Source organism: Solanum verrucosum, unplaced genomic scaffold (genome assembly GCF_900185275.1).
Source record: "Solanum verrucosum unplaced genomic scaffold, falcon-dt-bn FXZP01000107.1, whole genome shotgun sequence".
Classification (NCBI taxonomy): domain Eukaryota; kingdom Viridiplantae; phylum Streptophyta; class Magnoliopsida; order Solanales; family Solanaceae; genus Solanum; species Solanum verrucosum.
Window position 1 is genome coordinate 413209 of NW_026020273.1, and position 24714 is coordinate 437922.

General features: G+C 29.4%; 1 protein-coding gene across 1 annotated transcript; it reads right to left on the reverse strand.

The window, feature by feature from the left end:
• Window positions 1–20062: 20062 nt before the first annotated feature.
• On the reverse strand, window positions 20063–20464 carry LOC125833802 (uncharacterized). The gene has a single exon (XM_049512973.1). It carries the CDS (start codon window positions 20462–20464, stop codon window positions 20063–20065), a length of 402 nt encoding a protein of 133 aa, XP_049368930.1.
• Window positions 20465–24714: the final 4250 nt, after the last annotated feature.

Here is a 24714-nt window from a genome sequence, read left to right on the forward strand (position 1 = left end):
ACCTAAGAATAACTAGCTGGTTCTTAGATGTGGGAAAGAGAGTTGAGCAGTTGTTGATTGGAAGAGGAGAGTCCTGCAAAAGAGAGAGAAGGAGGAGACACTGGGAAGAGAAAGCAATCTGATGAAACAGGGGCTAAAAGGACTGTGTTACAGACATAGTTTTCCAAATAAGTTGGAGTTTTAACAGCTCTGGTAGACCTTCGCAAAACAGTGGGATCAAGAAACGGTAAAGCAGTAGGAGAAGGAATAGCTGCAGGAGCTACAAGAGGAATGTATTCAGGATTAGGAGCAACAGGATGAGGAGAGTCATGAGAAAGGTCATGGTTAGACAAAGATGAGGGAATACTTTCTGTTTCAATGAAAAGAGTAGGAGCAGATATAGAAGGGAATATAGGTGGTTCCTTGATTGTAGTGGAAAAGGGAAAAATATTCTCATGAAAAACAACATTCCTAGACACAAAAATTTTCTGAGATACAAGACTAAGTAGTTTATATCCCTTCTGACCAAAAGGGTACCCTAAAAACAAACAAGCTTCTGCCCGAGGATCCAATTTAGACCTTCCTTGGGAAAGGGTGGAGGCATAACTGAGACAACCAAAACACTTAAGAATTGAATAATCTGGTTTAATCCCAAATAATATTTCAAAAGGAGTTTTGAAGTGGAGAATTTTGGTAGGACATCTGTTAATCAAAAAAGTGGCTGTCATGAGACAATCTCCCCAGAATTTATGAGGGAGCTTAGCTTGAAATAATAAAGCTCTAGATACTTCCAACAAATGCCTATGTTTTCTTTCGACTACACCATTTTGTTGTGGTGTACCTACACAAGATCTTTGATGAAGGATTCCTTGAGAAGCAAGAAAATTACAGGACTCAGAACTACTGCCCAATTCCCAAGCATTGTCTGATCTAATCACTTTGACCTTTTTATTGAATTGTCTTTCAATCATGAAGAGAAAAGATTTTAAAACTGGAAAGGCATTGCTTTTGGTAGTTAATAAGTAAGTTCAAGTCCCTCTACTATAGTCATCTACTATAGTAAGAAAGTATTTGTAACCATCATAAGTGGGCTTCTTATAAGGTCACCAAGTATCAATATGAATTAGATAAAAAATATTCTTAGAAGATATAGTACTATTTGGAAATGGAAGCTTAGCTTGCTTAGCCAGAGGACAAATTTCACAAGGAACATTGAATTTAGAACAGAGAAGAGTAGGAATTTCATTGATGTTTTTCATATTAGATAAGGGCATGTGGCCTAGCCTAATGTGCCACAACCTACTATTTACATCAGAAAAAGAAACAGAAGACAAACTACATGGAAAATTGCCTTTAGATTGTAAAGCAGAATTAAGATAAGCAGTACAAGACTTGACAGACTTCGACACCACTGGAGGATAGGCTTGCAGCACATAGAGACCATTGTGAGAATCACCAAGGACCTTGGGGCTCTTCATTGAAGGGCCCTGCATTAAACAATGAGTGGAATTAAACACAAGACGGTGATTGAACTGAAGGCATAATTTATGAACAGACAAGAGATTGTAATGGAAGTTAGGGATAAATAAAACATCATGTATGATCATTTGAGTGAATAACTTGACAGAACCTGCATGAGTGACTCTGACTTTCTGGGAATTTGGTAGAGTAACAAAGATGGCCTTAGGTAAAGCTAGAACGGAAAGAAATAGATCTTTATTAAGACACATGTGTTTGGTTGTACCTGTGTCTATGATCTAAGAATTCTCACTTATTGAGGTGTTCAAATGGCTAGAGTTAAAAGAAAAGGGAATAGGTGTTTTACCAGCACAATTATCACCAGTTGTGGCAAGGGAAACGGTGCCATGATCTTCAGGTTTCACTTGATGCAGTAGCAACATCACATGTTCCAGTTCTTCCTTAGTGAGAGGTTTGACTTTCTCATCCGCATTATACATGAACTGACCACCACGTCCTTCATTAGCTTGAATAGCATTCCCCTGCACAGTGTTTTGAAAACTCCTTTGTCTAGTAAATTTAAAATTTGCTGGATAACCATGTAGTTTGAAACACTTATCAATAGTGTGCCCAGACTTTTTGCAATATCTGCAGACTAAACCAAACTTCTTGTTATCAAATTGTACCCTTTGTCCCTTAGGGTCAGAACCATATGGCCTTTGTCCTCCATTGTTAGTCCCTGTCACTATGAATGAAGAAGATTATCTTGGGTATTTGGGTGTAGTATTCATTTCCCTCTGTTTTTCCTCTTGAATTAAGAGAGCATATGCATTAGAAATACTTGGTAAACGCGAGATCATCAGAATGTTACCTCTGGCACTGCAATAACTGTCGTTTAGTCCCATTAAGAACTGCACCAGTCTTTCATCTTGCTTCCCTTAGATATTTTTACCTCTTGCTTCACAGGTGCAAAGAATGGACATATCCATGTTGTCCAGTTCATCCCACAATTTCTTGATCTTGGTGTAGTAGGTTGCTATGTCAGCAGCACGTTGCACCAAGTCACTCAATTCTTTCTAGAGCTGAAAAAGTTTAGCTCCACTGCTTTGTCCAAATCTTGCTTCAAGGTCACTCCAAAGTTCTTTAGCAGTGGAAGAATAGATAACACTCTCAGAAATTTCTCGTGAAAGAGAGTTTAGGAGCTAGGAAATTACCATGTTATTGGCCCTCAACCAAGCTTTGTGTATATCTGAGTCAGCTGCTGATTCAGGAGAGGAACAATTAATAAATCCTTCTTTGTTTGTAGCAGAAAGACCAATTAGCATTCCTCGCTTCCATCCTACAAATCCCTTACCATCAAAAAACAGTATTAACCAGGAGCATCCCAGGAGAATCAGTAGGTGAGATAAAGTAAGGATGAGCAGCATTCAAAAGCTCAGTAGGAGCTAGCTGTGGAGTAGCAACAGCTGGAACATTAGGAAGCACACCAATATTATCGCCCATTTCAAAAGAAAAGAAAGATTTAATGGGAATTTAAGCAAAAAATATGATATACGCAGAGAAAGAAGAAGAATAGAGTAGGATTCTTCACAGAACCTGCTCTGATACCATGTTAAAATTCAAAAGAAAACCAGAGAGATATGGAAGAAATATTTCTGCGTGTATTCTCTGCCTTTTACCTATGCTATACACTATTCAATATATAGAAAAAATTCTAACCAATATGTACACCTGTCCTCTATTTATTTGTTGTTGTATAACAAACTAATGAGCTGTGCAAAATAATATTCCTATACAAAACTAAACGATAAGATTGGTATCTTCTCGAAGCTTCCTTGTGACTCATCAAGTTGTTGTGACTCATCAAGTTGGACACCTAGCATAATTCAAATTAATTAGCTCAATCCATTTTTTCTTGATCACCAAACTTTCCAACAAGTTGACTCAGAGGAGGCTGAAGCAACTTTTTGTGCAATTAGTACATATGCTAAGTAGTGGTGCTGGTATCAGAGCTATGGATAATAAGAAACACGATAAGAAACATACGAGTAGAAAATTAAGAAAAATAAGAAGAAAATTAAACAAATTATATCCGGAATATAAACAACTTAATATCACAAAGACTGATAACGAAAAATTAAATCAATTAATAGATAATATATCTAAAATAGAATATAAATATATTCAATACTTAAAAATACAATGAATAACAAGAACAACGACTATAGACAAAAACTTAATGAAATAATTATAGCAAAACGACAAGAATTAGAACATAGGCAAAATAGACTTAACAATAATATATTCGCAGTAATTTGTCACAAATCTATAATAGCACAAAGAAAGACTATTTTATATCTAGAAATACAAATAAATAATTTAAAATATAAACTACAACATAATTTGTAAATGAATAAAGAAGAATACGCAATAGATGAAAAAATATATGAAAATTATGACGGATTAAAAATAAAGATAATATTTTCTAACCTAGGAAGAAGATACAAGAAAATAGGTGACAATATAAGTTTAATGTTAGAAAAAAAAACGGTAAAACTAGAAGATAGTTTAACTGCTATGATAAGAATAACAATAGAAAATTAAGAAATAGATAGAAAAACAGAAATTGAAAAAATAAAACAACAAGCAAAAAAGGAAGTACAACAATTAGAAGAAGTAAAAAATACCAAAATAATAGAGCTAGAAAAAGAGCTAGCAATATTAAAAGAAATGTATGAAATAAAACAAAAAGAAAAAGAACAAAAAACAAAATTAACAAATGAGATAATTAAATTTAAAGAAAAATTGCAACTAGAAAATGAATTAGAAGAAAAAGAAGAAAATAACCAAGATAATCTACCCGAAATAAGAATTGATGAAATAAACGATGATGTTCTAGAACAACATTCGGAAACAAGCGAAACATATACGGAACTTTTAGCAAACATAGATAATACAAAGAATTTAGAAGTAAATATAGAACACGTAAACATGGACGAAAAACCTAGCACATCAGGAGTAAAAAACCCAAAAAAATTTAATCCAAAATATTATAATGAAAATTATGAACAATATGATAAAGAAAAAACTACATGGGATAAAAGATTAAATAAAAAATGGACACCTAAACCAATAACTGAACGACATGATTTTTTAGATTTAGCATGTGTAGCAGATATAAATAAAACAATCCAATTATGGATGGAATACATATCAAAACAATAAATAGATAACAAGATAGTAACAACAGAGGCACCAGGATACATAGAAAGAACACTTATAGGAACAGTAAAATTATGGCTACAAAATTTAACAAGTGAAAGCTTAACAACTTTAAGAAATAATAAAAAATTTGATGGTGGAATAGCCACTACAACCATGGAAATATTATATAAATACGAAATAGCTATAAGAAATGAATTTAGTAGTATGACAACAGAGGTAAAAGAGCAAAATAAAGAAAAAATCATAAATCGAAATCTAATGACAAAATTAGCAATATGTAATATGTGTTACATAGATGAATATACATGTCATTTAGAGAATACTATTATAAAGGAACATATAACATAGAAGAAAGTAAAGAAATAAGAAAATTATATTTTACAAAATTACCAGAACTTTTTAATTCAAAAGTAATAAAAAGTTGGAATGAAGGAGAATTAACAAATACCTTAGGAGCTAGAATAAAATTCTTACAGCGATGGTTCATGGAAATATGTGAAAAACATAAAGAAGAAATAAAAATGGAAAAAATATTATTAAAAAACTTGGCATGTTGCAAAAATAAGACAGCACCTCAATTTGGTTGTACGGATAGGTATTATAAAAATAAAAAGAAATATAATAAAAAAAACAGATCAAAATATAAATATAAAAAACCAAGAAGAAGGTACTATTTAAAAAATTACAAAACAAAAAGACCATATAGACCAAAAAGAAAACTAACAGAATGTACTTGTTATAATTGTGAAAAATTAGGACATATAGCTAGAGATTGTAAAATACCTAAAAATCCAAAGAAAAAACAAATATCAGAAATAATAATAGACGATGAAAAATATACGCAGATAGAATACATAGATTATGAATTAGAAAGTGAAGATAACATATATGAAATATCAGAAAATGAAATAGATAATGACATAGAAATAGAATCAGATAATGAATTCTATAATATAACAAATGACTGAATCAGACATACAAATAATAAATAAAGAAGAACATCAAGACGAAGAATCTTTAGAATAGAAAATAATATTTGATAATAGTATGTTTGAACAAATAAAAGGAAAAGAATTAGACCTAAGCGTAGCAAAAATATTCGAAATACCAACAATAAGAAACTGGTTTAAACGACAAAAAGAAGAATATTATGTAGTAAGTCAAAGAGAACATATCATAGATTGCAAATACACTAAAGGAAAGGCCAAAATACCAATAATAAATAAAGAAATACAATATATTAAGGCTAAAAATCCAATTAAATATGTACATTTAGGAGGAACAGAAATATTAATAAAAGCATGTTTTAGAGAAGGAATAGATACACCCATAGAAATATACTTAGCGGATGATAGAATTATACAACCCATAGAAAAAAGTATAATAAGTGCAGTAAGAGGTAACCTCATATACCAAAAATTTAAGTTTATAATAAGTGTTAACTACTCAGTAGCAATAAATGATAGAAATATAAATAAATCACTAGTATTATACTGGCGAATGTTAGGGATAGAACTAGCCCCAGGAAGTAAAATATTTACAGCTAGATGTAAAAACTTATATGTTCTAACAACAAAACATAAAATAACAACAAAAAATAAAATAGATAAAATAAAAATAGAAGATCCCTTTGAAAGAATAGTTACAGTCATAGATAAAAACGATTATAGTTATAATGAAATTGATATAGAAGAAGATTTAGAAATAGTAAAAGAAAGACTAAGCACATCGAAAAGAATAAACAATGAGATACCCCAAATATCATCAAAAATGAGTACCTCAAGGAGAATAGATAAAACCCCACAAAAATCAATGGAAGAAGATATAAAACCACATCATTACTACATAACGGGAATAATGGAACAACGAAAATATTTAATATTAATAGATACAAGACGAAAAGAAAACTATATTACAAGAGAATTAGTGACGGAAGATGAAATAATAACTATTGAACAATCATGCCCCGAACTACCAAAAGCATTAATGTATACCGAAGAAACAACAGAAAAGGAAATAATCATTGGAGGAATACCAATAGTGATAAAATTCAAAATATATCAAGGAAATGAAAATATCATTTTAGGAATAAAATGGCTAGAACAAGTAAAACCATATAATCTAGAAGACAAACAGTTAACAATAAATTACGAAAATAAAAGAGTAATAATAAAAAGGACTTTAGTATAATAAAAATATGAAAATATATATACTTGCAAAGATAATAATAAAAGGATATTACAACCGATATTATACACCAATGATAGATATGGACGCAGAAGCTAATATATGTAAATACAATTGTTTACCAAAAGATAAGTGGGAAAAATTAAAAACACCGATAGTAGTAACAGGATTTAATAATGAAGGAAGCATGATCACATATAAGGCAAAAAATATAAAAATACAAATATGGGATAAGATATTAACTATAGAAGAAATATATAACTTTGAATTAACTACAAAAGATATGCTATTAGGAATGCCATTTTTAGAAAAATTATACCCACATATAATAACAAAAACACACTGGTGGTTCACGACACCGTGTAAACAAAAAATAGGAGCAAAAAGAGTAAATAATAAAAAAACGAAAAACAACAGAATGGATAAAAGGAAGTGAAAAAATTACACAAAAATTAAAAATATAAAAGAAGAAGACCCTAAAATAGAATTAATTATATTCTCAAAAGATAAAGTAAAAATAATTCAAGATAAGTTAGAATTATTATATAGTGAGGATCCTTTACAAGGATGGGAGAAACATAAAACAAAAATAAAAATTGAGCTAATTGATAATAATAGTATAATAACCCAAAAACCATTAAAGTATAATTTTAATGATTTAACCGAATTTAAGATACATATAGATGAATTACTAGAAAAATGATATATACAAGAAAGCAATAGAAAACATACAAGCCTGACATTTATCGTAAATAAACATAGTGAACAAAAAAGAGGAAAAAGCAGAATGGTTATTGATTATAGAAATTTGAATGCAAAAACTAAAACATATAATTATCCGATACCAAATAAAATACTAAAGATAAGGCAAATACAAGGATATAATTATTTTAGCAAATTTGATTGTAAATCAGGATTTTATCACTTAAAACTAGAAGAAGAATCTAAAAAACTAACAGCATTCACTGTACCACAAGAATTTTATGAATGGAATGTATTACCATTTGGATATAAAAACGCACCAGATAGATATCAACACTTTATGGACAATTACTTTAAACAAATAGAAAATTGTGTAGTGTACATTGATGATATATTATTATATTCCAAAACACAAGATGAACATATAAGATTATTAGAAATATTTATAAACATCATAGAATATTCAGGTATAAGTCTAAGTAAAAAGAAAGCTGATATAATGAAAAATCAAATAGAATTCTTAGGAATACAAATTGATAAAAACGGAATAAAAATGGAAACACATATAGTACAAAAAATAATTAACTCAAACGAACAACTAGACACAAAAAAGAAATTACAATAATTCTTAGGACTAGTAAATCAAGTAAGAAATACATACCAAAATTAGCAGAGAATTTAAAACCATTACAACAAAAATTAAAGAAAGATATAGAATATCAGTTTGATAAAAAAGACCAAATACAAATACAAAAGGTAAAATTATTATGTAAAAACTTACCTAAACTATATTTTTGGATGAAAACAAAAAATTTACTTATATAGTATAATCAGATGCGAGTGAAAAAAGTTATAGAAGAATATTAAAATACAGATATGATGCCAATATGATAGAACACCATTGTAGGTATTATTCAGGAACATTTAATAATACAGAAATAAAATGGGAAATAAATAGAAAAGAACTATATTCAGTGTATAAGTGTTTATTATCATTTGAACCATATATTGTATATAACGAATTTATTATAAGAACAGATAATACACAAGTAAAATGGTGGCTAACAAGAAATATACAAGATTCGGTAACAACAAAAGAAATAAGGAGATTGGTATTAAATATATTAAATTTTACATTTACAATTGAAGTAATAAAAACTGATAAGAATGTTATTGCAGATTACCTATCATGACAAAGCTACTCAGACTGAAATTGAGGAAGAAGATACAATTGAAAAGATACTCAACGCCATTACTACACTTTGTACAAAAGTGGATAGTATGGACAACGAGATACAAAAGCTAAAGATTGATGAAGATAATCTGAAGTCTAAAGCTAGTCAGCAACATGACTACAAAAATGCGGAGTTACGTCGATCGGAAGACGAAAAAAACCCAGAGCTAAAAGGAGACGATGGGAAACTCCTTAAAACCCATAATGTTTGTTTAAATACAGCTGCAGGTACAAGCAAACAAGTTAGCGATAAACAACATAAAAATGCGAACTTAAACCAACTATTCGTAAAACCATTTACCTAAAGGACACCTAGACATATGTCCATAGAACCACAAACATCTACATACGCAGATAGTTTGCAAAACCAAAATGAGAAAAAGACATATAACTACATCACATGAACCTATATCGAAAATATACACAAAATCCAAACTTATTTAAACCGTAACCCCATATCAACTACAAAAGAACCAAACCAAGATTATTTGACGCAAAAGTTACAAGGATATAACAAGTTAATTGCATGACCAAAAACTAACGCTAATTTAGTAAGAACATGTTACAACTATGGACTGTTAAATACCATATACACATACGACGGAGAAGAAGTTAGTGGAATACCGAAGCTACACAAAGCATTCGTCACATACAAAAGAGTTACAAAAGGAAATTTATTTTATATAAAATTCTATATAGCACCAGCGGATATATTATACGAGGAAATAAAACCTCCAATACAGGTTATCAAGATAGGACTAACTAAAGATATGATTATACTCGAGGACATCAGACAACAAGAAGAGATATGCAAAATAGAGATACAAAGTTTTTATGCCAACAAAAGGATAATTGGTATATCAACGATTATACAAGAGCTAGCAAATAATTATTTAAACGGAAACGCTATATGGAGCTACTATGCAAGAGACCAACTAATGATTTATTTCAATTCAAGGGAGCTAAGGAAAACAGATATGGATGAAGTCCAAAGATGGATTTTATCACTACTTAAGCCAGAATAACGACCTATGACACGAGCACTAAAAGAAGGATTTATTTCAGCAGAATTATTAACTAGATATTGCAAGCTAATTGGTCATAAATACCCGGACCATATATGTTCAAAATGCAACGGAGAAAATAATATAATTCCAGATGTCCAGCTGGAATGATTAAATGAGATAGAGACAGAAGAAGATAAGAAGAAGAAGAAGATAAAGTCGTAGATAAAAGAGATAAGGAAGAAGACATAGTCATGAAAAGTCTTAAAGTAAATAGTGGAAAGATAAAGTAAAGACAAAGTTTTTGACTTATTGTGTAAATCATTGTAAAGTGTAGTAATTGTATAAGTGTAGTAAGTGGGCAAGTGTATGGTGTGTCATAAGTAGTAGGTATGGTAGTAGGTATGGTGTGTCATACTATATTATTAGGCACATTATTATACTATATAGGTATATTATTAAGTAGTGTGTACGTGGAGTATTGTAAAAGGTTGTAAAAGTAGCACATTATTGTCAGTTGTGTAGTACGTGAGAATCCCTCTCTATATAAGGGAGGATATATGTAAATGAAAGGTAGGCAATGCCTGATATATAAAACTTTCTTTCAAAAAACTCTCTCAACTAAAAATTTAGTATTTAGATAAATGGAGCAAAAATCTGAAATCCAATCAGATATTTCAAATAGCATGGCTAAGCAAGAGGCAAAGGTATATTGTTCAAAAAATATGCGGAACTAATTTCATATATTCCTGAATATCATATATATGATTGAATAAATTTATGTTAGTTATTATGTATTAGAATTATTTGAATCATGATTTCTAGTTTATTAGCACACTGGAAACGGGAGAAAACTTCTATACTATGCCATCCTAATGTTGAAACCGGTAGGCGAGGAAGCCGTTTAGGGGAGTAAACAAAGTTGAGGCGCTGATAAGAAGGAAGTATCCGCTAAAGTACGATGCTAATAGTGACAGGAAAATATGATAAAGATAATCTAGTTCATAATGATCTAATATTAATTTAATCAATTATGAATATGATAGGAAGGAATAATTTGAAATAAAAAATCTGCATGATAAAGAACATGACTACTTACGTTCATAATGAAATGATAAAAAACTACGAAACTTTAATATTATATATTCTTAAAGATATAAAAATAATTGAATTAAGAAGGATCATATGGGAAAATATATTTAATGATAACGAATCGGAAGATATATTAAACCAACAATGGTATGAAATAGACTTACATGATTTAGACTACGAAAGAATAGAATGGTACGATTTAGAAATAAACTCAGCCTAAAATGTACTACAAATATTTACAATATTGGACAGAATCTATGGAAGATATAAAACTATTAGAACAATTAATGGAAGAAAATTTATATATGTACCAAAGAACTCAAGATATGTTATATTTAGAATATATCATAAATAATATTAATAAAATACTCAGATTAAAACAACTATCGGAAGAATATTACAATAAATATTATTACATTTTACCATGAATTTTGCAAATACAAAAAATAATAAAAATGAAATATCAAGATTAAGACACTTACCAAAAGAATATTATAATAAAACCTTTAAAATGAATTACTCACCTACCACACTACCACCTACCACACTACCACTTCTAAGAATTCCTCAACTACCAGTTCCGCATCGAAAAATTCATCAGTCTTTAGCTTTTGTATCTCATTGTCCATACTATCCACTTTTGTACAAAGTGTAGTAATAACTTTGAGTATCTTTTCAATTGTATCTTCTTCCTCAGTCTCAATCTGAGTAGCTTTGTCATGATAGGCAATCTGCAATAACATTCTTATCAATTTTTATTACTTCAATTGTAAATTTAAAATTTAATATATTTAATACCAATCTCCTTATTTCTTTTGTTGTTACCGAATCTTGTATTTTTCTTGTTAGCTGTTCTTATAATAAGTTCGTTATATACAATATATGGTTCAAATAATAATAAACACTTAAACACTGAATATAGTTCTTTTCTATTTATTTCCCATTTTATTTCTGTATTATTAAATGTTCCTGAATAATACCTACAATGGTGTTCTATCGTATTGCCATCATATCTGTATTTTAATATTTCTCCATAACTTTTTTCACTCGCATCTGATTCTACTATATAAGTAATTTTTTTATTTTCATAGTTGCTATTCTTGTTATTCATTGTATTTTTAAGTATTGAATATATTTATATTCTATTTTAGATATATTATCTATTAATTGATTTAATTTTTTGTTATCAGTCTTTGTGATATTAAGTTGTTTATATTTCGGATATAATTTGTTTAATTTTCTTCTTATTTTTCTTAATTTTCTACTCGTATATTTCTTACCGTGTTTCTTATTATCCATAGCTCTGATACCATTTTTCGGTGCGGAACTGGTAGTTTAGGAATTCATAGAAGTGGTAGTGTGGTAGGTGAGTAATTCATTTTAAAGGTTTTATTATAATATTCTTTTGGTAAGTGTCTTAATCTTGATATTTCATTTTTATTATTTTTTGTATTTGAAAAATTCATGGTAAAATGTAATAATATTTATTGTAATATTCCTCCGATAGTTGTTTTAATCTGAGTATTTTATTAATATTATTTATGATATATTCTAAATATAACATATCTTGGGTTCTTTGGTACATGTATAAATTTTCTTCCATTAATTGTTCTAATAGTTTTATATCTTCCATAGATTTTGTCCAATATTGTAAATATTTGTAGTTCATTTTAGTCTGAGTTTATTTCTAAATCGTACCATTCTATTCTTTCGTAGTCTAAATCATGTAAGTCTATTTCATACCATTGTTGGTTCAATATATCTTCTGGTTCGTTATCATTAAATATTTTTCCCATATGATTCTTCTTAATTCAATTATTTTTATATCTTTAAGTATATATAATATTAAAGTTTCGTAGTTTTTTATCATTTCATTATGAAGGTAAGTAGTCATGTTCTTTATCATGCAGATTTTTTATTTCAAATTATTCCTTCCAATCATATTCATAATTGATTAAATTCATATTAGATCATTATGAACTAGATTATCTTTATCATGTTTTCCTGTCACTATTAGCATCGTACTTTAGCGGATACTTCCTTCTTATCAGCGCCTCAACTTTGTTTACTCCCCTAAACGGCTTCCTCGCCTACCGGTTTCAACATTAGGATGGCATAGTATAGAAGTTTTCTCCCGTTTCCAGTGTGCTAATAAACTAGAAATCATGATTCAAATAATTCTAATACATAATAACTAACATAAATTTATTCAAGCATATATATCATATTCAGAAATATATGAAATTAGTTCCGCATATTTTTTGAACAATATACCTTTGCCTCTTGCTTAGCCATGCTATCTGAAATATCTGATTGGATTTCAGATTTCTCCTTATTAACTTTTAAGTATTTTTATAACTTAGGGGAGAGAGTGTTTTCAAGAAAATGTGTATTACGTTAGGCATTGCCTACCTTTCATTTACATATATCCTCCCTTATATAGAGAGGGATTCTCACGTACTACACAACTTACAATAATGTGCTACTTTTACAACCTTTTACAATACTCCACGTACACACTACTTAATAATATACCTATATAGTATAATAATGTGCCTAATAATATAGTATGACACACCATACCTACTACCATACCTACTACTTATGACACACCATACACTTGTCCACTTACTACACTTATACAATTACTACACTTTACAATGATTTACACAATAAGTCAAAAACTTTGTCTTTACTTTATCTTTCCACTATTTACTTTAAGACTTTTCATGACTATGTCTTCTTCCTTATCTCTTTTATCTACGACTTTATCTTCTTCTTCTTCTTATCTTCTTCTGTCTCTATCTCATTTAATCATTCCAGCTGGACATCTGGAATTATATTATTTTCTCCGTTGCATTTTGAACATATATGGTCCGGGTATTTATGACCAATTAGCTTGCAATATCTAGTTAATAATTCTGCTGAAATAAATCCTTCTTTTAGTGCTCGTGTCGTAGGTCGTTATTCTGGCTTAAGTAGTGATAAAATCCATCTTTGGACTTCATCCATATCTGTTTTCCTTAGCTCCCTTGAATTGGAATAAATCATTAGCTGGTCTCTTGCATAGTAGCTCCATATAGCGTTTCTGTTTAAATAATTATTTGCTAGCTCTTGTATAATCGTTGATATACCAATTATCCTTTTGTTGGCATAAAAACTTTGTATCTCTATTTTGCATATCTCTTCTTGTTGTCCGATGTCCTTGGGTATAATCATATCTTTAGTTAGTCTTATCTTGATAACCTGTATTGGAGGTTTTATTTCCTCGTATAATATATCCGCTGGTGCTATATAGAATTTTATATAAAATAAATTTCCTTTTGTAACTCTTTTGTATGTGACGAATGCTTTGTGTAGCTCCGGTATTCCACTAACTTCTTCTCTGTCGTATGTGTATACAGTATTTAACAGTCCGTAGTTGTAACATGTTCTTACTAAGTTAGCGTTAATATTTGGTCGTGCAATTAACTTGTTATATCCTTGTAACTTTTGCGTCAAATAATCTTGGTTTGGTTCTTTTGTAGTTGATATGGGGTTGCGGTTTAAATAAGTATGGATTTTGTGTATATTTTCGATATAGGTTCGTGTGATGTAGTTATATGTCTTTTTCTCATTTTGGTTTTGCAAACTATCTGCGTATGTAGATGTTTGTGGTTCTATGGACATATGTCTAGGTGTCCTTTAGGTAAATGGTTTTACGAATAGTTGGTTTAAGTTCGCATTTTTATATTGTTTATCGCTAACTTGTTTGCTTGTACCTGCAGCTGTATTTAAACAAACATTATGGGTTTTAAGGATTTTCCCATCGTCTCCTTTTAGCTCTGGGTTTTTTTCGTCTTCCGATCGACGTAGCTCCGCATTTTTATAGTCATGTTGCTGAATAGCTTTAGACTTCAGATTATCTTCATCAGTCTTTAGCTTTTGTATCTCGTTGTCCATACTATCCACTTTTGTACAAAGTGTAGTAATGGCTTTGAGTATCTTTCAATTGTATCTTCTTCCTCAGTCTCAGTCTGAGTAGCTTTGTCGTGATAGGCAATCTGCAATAACATTCTTATCAGTTTTTATTACGTCAATTGTAAATGTAAAATTTAATATATTTAATACCAATCTCCTTATTTCTTTTGTTGTTACCGAATCTTGTATTTTTCTTGTTAGCCACCATTTTACTTGTGTATTATCTGTTCTTATAATAAATTCGTTATATACAATATATGGTTCAAATGATAATAAACACTTAAACACTGAATATAGTTCTTTTCTATTTATTTCCCATTTTATTTCTGTATTATTAAATGTTCCTGAATAATACCTACAATGGTGTTCTATCGTATTGCCATCATATCTGTATTTTAATATTTCTCCATAACTTTTTTCACTCGCATCTGATTCTACTATATAAGTAAATTTTTTGTTTTCATCCGGAAAATATAGTTTAGGTAAGTTTTTACATAATAATTTTACTTTATGTATTTGTATTTGGTCTTTTTTATCAAACTGATATTCTATATCTTTCTCTAATTTTTGTTGTAATGGTTTTAAATTCTCTGCTAATTTTGGTATGTATTCTCTTACTTGATTTACTAGTCCTAAGAATGATTGTAATTTTTTTTTTGTGTCTAGTTGTTCATTTGAGTTAATTATTTTTGTACTATATGTGTTTGCATTTAAATTTCTATAATCAATAACTATTCTGCGTTTTCCTCTTTTTTGTTCGCTATGTTTATTTACGATAATTGCCGGGCTTGTATGCTTACTATTATTTTCTTGTATATATCCTTTTTCTAGTAATTCATCTATATGTATCTTAAATTCGGTTAAATCATTTAAATTATACTTTAATGGTTTTTGGGTTATTATACTATTATTATCAATTAGCTCAATTTTTATTTTTGTTTTATGTTTCTCCCATCCTTGTAAAGGATCCTCACTATATAATAATTCTAACTTATCTTGAATTATTTTTACTTTATCTATAGAGAATATAATTAATTCTGTTTTAGGGTCTTCTTCTTTTATATTTTCTAATTTTTGTGTAATTTTTTCACTTCCTTTTATCCATTCTGTTGTTTTTCGTTTTTTATTATTTACTCTTTTTGCTCTTATTTTTTGTTTACACGGTGTCGTGAACCACCAGTGTGTTTTTGTTATTATATGTGGGTATAATTTTTCTAAAAATGGCATTCCTAATAGTATATCTTTTGTAGTTAATTCAAAGTTATATATTTCTTCTATAGTTAATATCTTATCCCATATTTGTATTTTTATATTTTTTGCCTTATATGTGATCATGCTTCTTTCATTATTAAATCCTATTACTACTATCGGTGATTTTAATTTTTCCCACTTATCTTTTGGTAAACAATTGTATTTACATATATTAGCTTCTGCGCCCATATCTATCATTGGTGTATAATATCGGTTGTAATATTCTTCTATTATTATCTTTGCAAGTATATATATTTTCATATTTTTATTATACTAAAGTCCTTTTTATTATTACTCTTTTATTTTCGTAATTTATTGTTAACTGTTTGTCTTCTAGATTTTATGGTTTTACTTGTTCTAGCTATTTTATTCCTAAAATGATATTTTCATTTCCTTGATATATTTTGAATTTTATCACTATTGGTATTCCTCCAATGATTATTTCCTTTTCTGTTGTTTCTTCGGTATAAATTAATGCTTTTGGTGATTCGAGGCATGATTGTTCAATAGTTATTATTTCATCTTCCGTCACTAATTCTCTTGTAATATAGTTTTCTTCTCATCCTGTATCTATTAATATTAAATATTTTCGTTGTTTCATTAATCCCGTTATGTAGTAATGATGTGGTTTTATATCTTCTTCCATTGATTTTTGTGGGGTTTTATCTATTCTCCTTGAGGTACTCATTTTTGATGATATTTGGGGTATCTCATTGTTTATTCTTTTCGATGTGCTTAGTCTTTTACTATTTCTAAATCTTCTTCTATATCAATTTCATTATAACTATAATCGTTTTTATCTATGACTGTAACTATTCTTTCAAAGGGATCTTCTATTTTTATTTTATCTATTTTATTTTTTGTTGTTATTTTATGTTTTGTTGTTAGAACATATAAGTTTTTACATCTAGCTGTAAATATTTTACTTCCTGGGGCTAGTTCTATCCCTAACATTCGCCAGTATAATACTAGTGATTATTTATATTTCTATCATTTATTGCTACTGAGTAGTTAACACTTATTATAAACTTAAATTTTTGGTATATGAGGTTACCTCTTACTGCACTTATTATACTTTTTTCTATGGGTTGTATAATTCTATCATCCGCTAAGTATATTTCTATGGGTGTATCTATTCCTTCTCTAAAACATGCTTTTATTAATATTTCTGTTCCTCCTAAATGTACATATTTAATTGGATTTTTAGCCTTAATATATTGTATTTCTTTATTTATTATTGGTATTTTGGCCTTTCCTTTAGTGTATTTGCAATCTATGATATGTTCTCTTTGACTTACTACATAATATTCTTCTTTTTGTCGTTTAAACCAGTTTCTTATTGTTGGTATTTCGAATATTTTTGCTACGCTTAGGTCTAATTCTTTTCCTTTTATTTGTTCAAATATACTATTATCAAATATTATTTTATGTTCTAAAGATTCTTCGTCTTGATGTTCTTCTTTATTTATTATTTGTATGTCTGATTCAGTCATTTGTTATATTATAGAATTCATTATCTGATTCTATTTCTATGTCATTATCTATTTCATTTTCTGATATTTCATATATGCTATCTTCACTTTCTAATTCATAATCTATGTATTCTATCTGCGTATATTTTTCATCGTCTATTATTATTTCTGATATTTGTTTTTTCTTTGGATTTTTAGGTAATTTACAATCTCTAGCTATATGTCCTAATTTTTCACAATTATAACAAGTACATTCCGTTAGTTTTCTTTTTGGTCTTTTGGTTTTGTAATTTTTTACATAGTATCTTCTTCTTGGTTTTTTATATTTATATTTTGATCTGTATTTTTTGTTATATTTCTTTTTATTTTTATAATATCTATCCGTACAACCAAATTGAGGTGTTGTCTTATTTTTGCAACATGCCAAGTTTTTTACTAATATTTTTTCCATTTTTATTTCTTCTTTATGTTTTTCACATAGTTCCATAAACCATCGTTGTAAGAATTTTATTCTAGCTCCTAAGGTATCTGTTAATGCTCCTTCATTCCAACTTTTTATTACTTTTGAATTAAAAAGTTCTGGTAATTTTGTAAAATATAATTTTCTTATTTCTTTACTTTCTTCTATGTTATATGTTCCTTTATAATAGTATTCTCTAAATGCACATGTATATTCATCTATGTAACACATATTACATATTGCTAATTTTGTCATTAGATTTCGATTTATGATTTTTTCTTTATTTTGTTCTTTTACCTCTGTTGTCATACTACTAAATTCATTTCTTATAGCTATTTCGTATTTATATAATATTTCCATGGTTGTAGTGGCTATTCCACCATCAAATTTTTTATTATTTCTTAAAGTTGTTAAGCTTTCACTTGTTAAATTTTGTAGCCATAATTTTACTGTTCCTATAAGTGTTCTTTCTATGTATCCTGGTGCCTCTGTTGTTACTATCTTGTTATCTATTAATTGTTTTGATATGTATTCCATCCATAATTGGATTGTTTTATTTATATCTGCTACACAGGCTAAATCTAAAAAATCATGTCGTTCAGTTATTGGTTTAGGTGTCCATTTTTTATTTAATCTTTTATCCCATGTAGTTTTTGCTTTATCATATTGTTCATAATTTTCATTATAATATTTTGGATTAAATTTTTTTGGGTGTTTTACTCCTGATGTGCTAGGTTTTTCGTCCATGTTTACGTGTTCTGTATTTACTTCTAAATTCTTTGTATTATCTATGTTTGCTAAAAGTTCCGTATATGTTTCGCTTGTTTCCGAATGTTGTTCTAGAACATCATCGTTTATTTCATCAATTCTTATTTCGGGTAGATTATCTTGGTTATTTTCTTCTTTTTCTTCTAATTCATTTTCTAGTTGCAATTTTTCTTTAAATTTAATTATCTCATTTGTTAATTTTGTTTTTTGTTCTTTTTCTTTTTGTTTTATTTCATACATTTCTTTTAATATTGCTAGCTCTTTTTCTAGCTCTATTATTTTGGTATTTTTTACTTCTTCTAATTGTTGTACTTCCCTTTTTGCTTGTTGTTTTATTTTTTCAATTTCTGTTTTTCTATCTATTTCTTAATTTTCTATTGTTATTCTTATCATAGCAGTTAAACTATCTTCTAGTTTTACCGTTTCTTTTTCTAACATTAAACTTATATTGTCACCTATTTTCTTGTATCTTCTTCCTAGGTTAGAAAATATTATCTTTATTTTTAATCCGTCATAATTTTCATATATTTTTTCATCTATTGCGTATTCTTCTTTATTCATTTACAAATTATGTTGTAGTTTATATTTTAAATTATTTATTTGTATTTCTAGATACAAAATAGTCTTTCTTTGTGCTATTATAGATTTGTGACAAATTCCTGCGAATATATTATTGTTAAGTCTATTTATGGAAAGGAGTAAGTGCTAATTCAATGTACCATTTACATTACTTTTGGTACAATTCTTTCATTCTTTTATGTTGTTGGCGTACATATAAGAGAAAGAATATCGTGCTAGCTTGTATTGAATTTATAAAGTTATTTGTGTGTAATCTCTCCTGCCGATCCTTATGGATTCGACCCCAACTTCATAAATTAGGTAGTATTATTTTACATATATCTTAAAATGAGACACAATTGAGCTTTAGTAAGTATGGATGGATTTTTAGGTGCCAAAATCCATCCGTAACTCTCAAGTCCTAACCTGAACCCCTCAATTAACTCCCAAATGCTATATACGATCAAGTTATTACACTAATAATGCATCATAATCTAACCCCTTTAAAATTGAATCATGAGTTGGACATGATAGTAGTATTAATTGGTTAGTTTTTCTAGTTGTAGTTACAATAATTAAGTAGTTACTGTAATTTTGGTAATTATACATTTATTTAGTAGCATTTTCATACTTGAATCTCAAAAAGTAAATACAAGCATTGTTAATGAACTAAATATATTATTATTTACAACCACATTAGAAATCGTAAATTCTAATGATCTTCGGCAAACCTCACCCCTCCTTTACCATGACGTTCAATATTATCAAATGGCATAGAACTAGTAGGAATATTTGAATGATCTCCAATATTTGATGCAGCCACTTTTGAATTTGGAATTCTCTTATTATCAATACCATATTCTATGTCATGACGACCTTCTCTACCTTTAGTATGGATTTCATGGCGTTGTTTAGGTGAGTGATGATGATCTCCATTTCTTCTTTTGTTACAAATGCGTCCAATTACACAAGAAATAAGAGATATAACTAAAATTACAGCGAGGATAATGAAAACTGTGCCAAATGATCCGTTTGAATGTGATGAAGATTGAGTAATTGGAGTGTCTTTGGGTTGAACAGGCATATCATCGACTGGTTGTTGTTGCTCAGACATTTTCTTTGGTTGGAATAACTAATTACTAATGTTGCCTAATTAATAGGTTTGATTAGAATCTTGTGTGTTCTTTGAGTGAAGACAAAGGGAAGATTTGAGATAAGTAATGGAATGAAGTTATCAATAAGCTTGGACAACACATGTTGGATGGTTACGTTGTATTCTAAGCTATGAATCTTGATTTTGTTTAAGGGTTTTTTTTAATTAAAAAAAGAAAGAAAGAAAGGAGCATTTTCTTATATAATGAGAACTCTATAAAGATATTCTTGACATCCTTTAATGCAGGAAGCAATTTTTATTGCTTTGTTACGTGGGTGTCTTTTAGACCATCTCCAATCTAACATCATATTTTACACTAAATTTTATTTTGGTGTAAAATTTGGTGTTTTAATGCTCCAATCCAACATCAATTTTTACATTATTTTAGTGTGTGAATAGTGTTACATCAAATTTGAATTTACGGTTTATTTAGTTGATATGTATAATTATATATTTATTATATGCTTGCCAGTTATCTTAATTCGAAAAAGGGTTAGAAAATCCTTAAATCATGGGAAATTGAATACAAATGTCACCTTTAATATATAGTTTGGTTTTAAAATACTTTTGTGGTCAATATTTTGGTTAAAAAATGCCCTTATCGTTACTTAATGAGTCAAAATGTCTTTTTTCAAACAAATATATTTATTTTTAAAAAAAAACACACATTCTTTTCCTGATGATGATTCTTTTAATTCGACAATACTTATCCTAGATACTTCAATTCAGAAAAGATTAAGAAATAAAGAATATTTTCTATTTTATTAGAAATTTTCTTATCGTTATTTAAATGAAAATTACTGATGAAATTAGTATGATCTTATATATATGACTAGGGGTGTCAAATGGGTAGATTGAGTTGAATCTTGAGATATTTAAATGGGTTGAAATTGAAATCGAGTTAGGTCATTACCCATCCAAATTTACTTTGGGCTCAAATGGGCTAAAAATCAGGTTGGATCATGACCCACTCAATTTAATACGCGTAATCTCAATAATTTTAACATATTATTATTTACATTTTACAAACAAAATTTGAATTTCAATTCAAGAAAATAAAAAAAGAAGAAGTAACAAATGGATAGAAAAATCCTAGAAGATATAAAATAGATAGTAATTCATATCTTCAATATGGAACACACATTACAGTTTACACCAATGTAAATAAAGAGTAGAGATTAAATTGAGCTAAATTGAAGTTTCTTTTAAAATGGATTACGGCTTGAATGAGTTAAGATTGACCCAATTCAAATTATCTTCATGTGTTCAACATATAAAATTTCAGACGGATTGAGCTAATTATGTATATTTGAACTCATTTTGACACCCCTATATATGACCTATATAATCAATTAAATATATATATTAAAATATTTCTAATTTAATTGTTGAAATGAGATTAACATATCTTGTCTGTCAACTCCTTGACGTCTAATGACTTCTGCTGGCACCCTTGAACCACTATAACAAGGTGGGATCACAATCAACAACAAAGAAGAAAGATTATTTCGACAAGTTGACCAAAACTACAAATTAATACCATCATACAATCCATAACTTGAAGTATCTAAGAATCGCCAATCAAAACATCTTACCTTGATATATAGGTCTGGAACTACTTCCACACATCTCTACACACTCAACACCCTTTTATAATGAGGAGTATATTAGTTCTAAATGATAAAGTGAAAGGTATATTAGCTTCAAAAGATAAAGAAGATGGGTATATCATATTCTTTTCCCTTTTTTAAATTCGACATACCGAAAATATGAATCGTTTCAAGGGAATTATATATCAAAAGACTCGAAACATCAAGAGGATTTCATACCTAGAATTTGGGACTGTTTAACGGTGATTTTGAACTGATCAAGATTGGATAATTAGGTATACTTCATGTATAGTCGGTGTATATTTCATGTATAGTTAAACTATATTAAGTTTTTCGAGTGTATCATAATGTATATTATATGTATAATTCATATGTAGGTAAGATATATTGTATAGTCTATGTATAACTCATGTATAGGCAAGATATATTGTATAGTCTATGTATAACTCATGTATAGGTAAGATATATTGTATAGTTGTTGTCACACCCCTAACTAGAAAAGGGCGGACATCAAGGATATACACAAGCACCTGCTAATTATCTTTACTAATCTCATGCCAAAGTTGTAGATTCATAAGCAGCGAAACCTATATGAAGACACATACTAAAACATAGATAACAAAAGGGCCCGCTGGACTACTTTACAACGGAAACAAAACTAAGTCTAAGAAGCCTCTAAAGAGTATGCATCTGAGATTCTGATAACTAGTACGGACAGTGCCCCGACATACCCATTCTGATATATGTACATACGTAGCAAAATATAGGCTCTAAATATCTGATAGCTCCAGGCAGAGGTGGAGCTTACTAACTGCTAAACTGGAAGTCTCTAGTCTACTGAAAATGCTTGTCGTCCTGAGTACCTGAGCCTGTAGTGATACAAATGAAGCACCACAATAATAGGGACGTCAGTACATATAAAGCATGTACAAGTATGTAAATCAAACTGAATAACAAGTAGACATGTAAGAATAATAAAATGCATCAAATATCAAGATAGGCAAATCAGAGCATATGTATGCAGGAGACATAATTCGTAACTAGAATTGTGACCAATCTCAACGGTCCTCATCTAACATTTCGTGGCCTAGTCATTTATATATAGAATCCCTATAATTTGCCTAAGTGGTAGCCTTAATTCATTATATCTTTGCTCTTTGTAAAACTAATTGTCAGGGAATCACATTATGGCCTACTGACGACGATTAGTGAACCCTGTATGGCATTTGTAGCCCACTGCCATGACCACACGTGAAATCTCATAGTCTAGGTAACGAGGTCTATTAATGTACGCCCCCCAAGGATCTTGTATGGTCTTCTCGCAGGCCTGTATCAGTCAAGTGAATCCACAACGGGAAATTCCAGTTGACTATATCTGAATTCTGTGCACAAAGTAGCGTAGCACGTAGAAGCCCTAAAAATATCCACCATACGCTGCAGAGTAGTCTATAATCTCAACTGCATGCAAATATTTATAACAATTAATTCATTAATCACATAGCTCGTGACACAATTTGTGATTACCTTCTTTAGCTTGAGAATCATATATCTTGTGACCTATACACTTCCGCACAGTCTGTGACCAACTGCTTTCTTTAAATTTATGCAACATGTACACTACTAACTTCTAAGAATTTCAATTATAGACAAATATAGTTGTACATATTGTTTCCTTGAAGAGTACCATAAATCTATAGGTTTAGGACTCAACACGAGAGGGTTTATAAAATAGTAGAATTATTTTTTCAAATATCATAGAATCTTTAGTGACATTTATCGGAAGAACATGTGAGTTTAGGTCGTGCCTTAAGGGCAAAAGAGGTTTTAGCTTTACATACCTTACTACGGGACTTACTATCTTACGTTGTCAAACTCCTTTTCTGACAACTTTATCTATAACATAAAACCATAAAAGGATAGTATAAGAAACTAATCAAGAATCACAACAATGCCAAAAACACAATAATAGTTCACAAGCGACAATCTCAACAATTACCATAGATGAATGGCGTATCGCCACACCTTTCTCTTTCTCTACTTTCCAAGTAGGCTTATGACTTATTTACATGTTCAGTATTACTCCTCAATCCTTTAACCATAAAGAACCAACCCCCTTAATTATCCACACTTAACATAAAAAGTAAAACGCATGACCTCCGAACACCATCCCACAGGTTCTTTGTTAATGATGTCAAATTCCTTTATAAGCTCATAGTTTAAGTTGGTAGAGAACTTATGCCATAAATTAAAATAATAGGAGCTCTGATAACGAACTACAATATATTCATAGTGATTTAGGCATTTCATCAAACTCTTGGTGAGCGACAAACTTTCGAGAACTATAAGAGTCGCTTTCTCTATACCTAGCCTTCCATTTTATCGTAAACAGCCTACTTCCCCAATACAATACCATTGACCCCTCATTTGGTCAAAACAACAGCCAACACAGCTTTCTACAAACTCCCTCCTCACCAAAATATCAACTACAATGGGTAAAACATGGACTCGCGGCTTCCTATCACCGTCCTATGAGTCCTACCCAAAAATTATACTTAAAGCATCCTTGGAATACTATTTATGAAGATAGAAGAGGAGTCATAC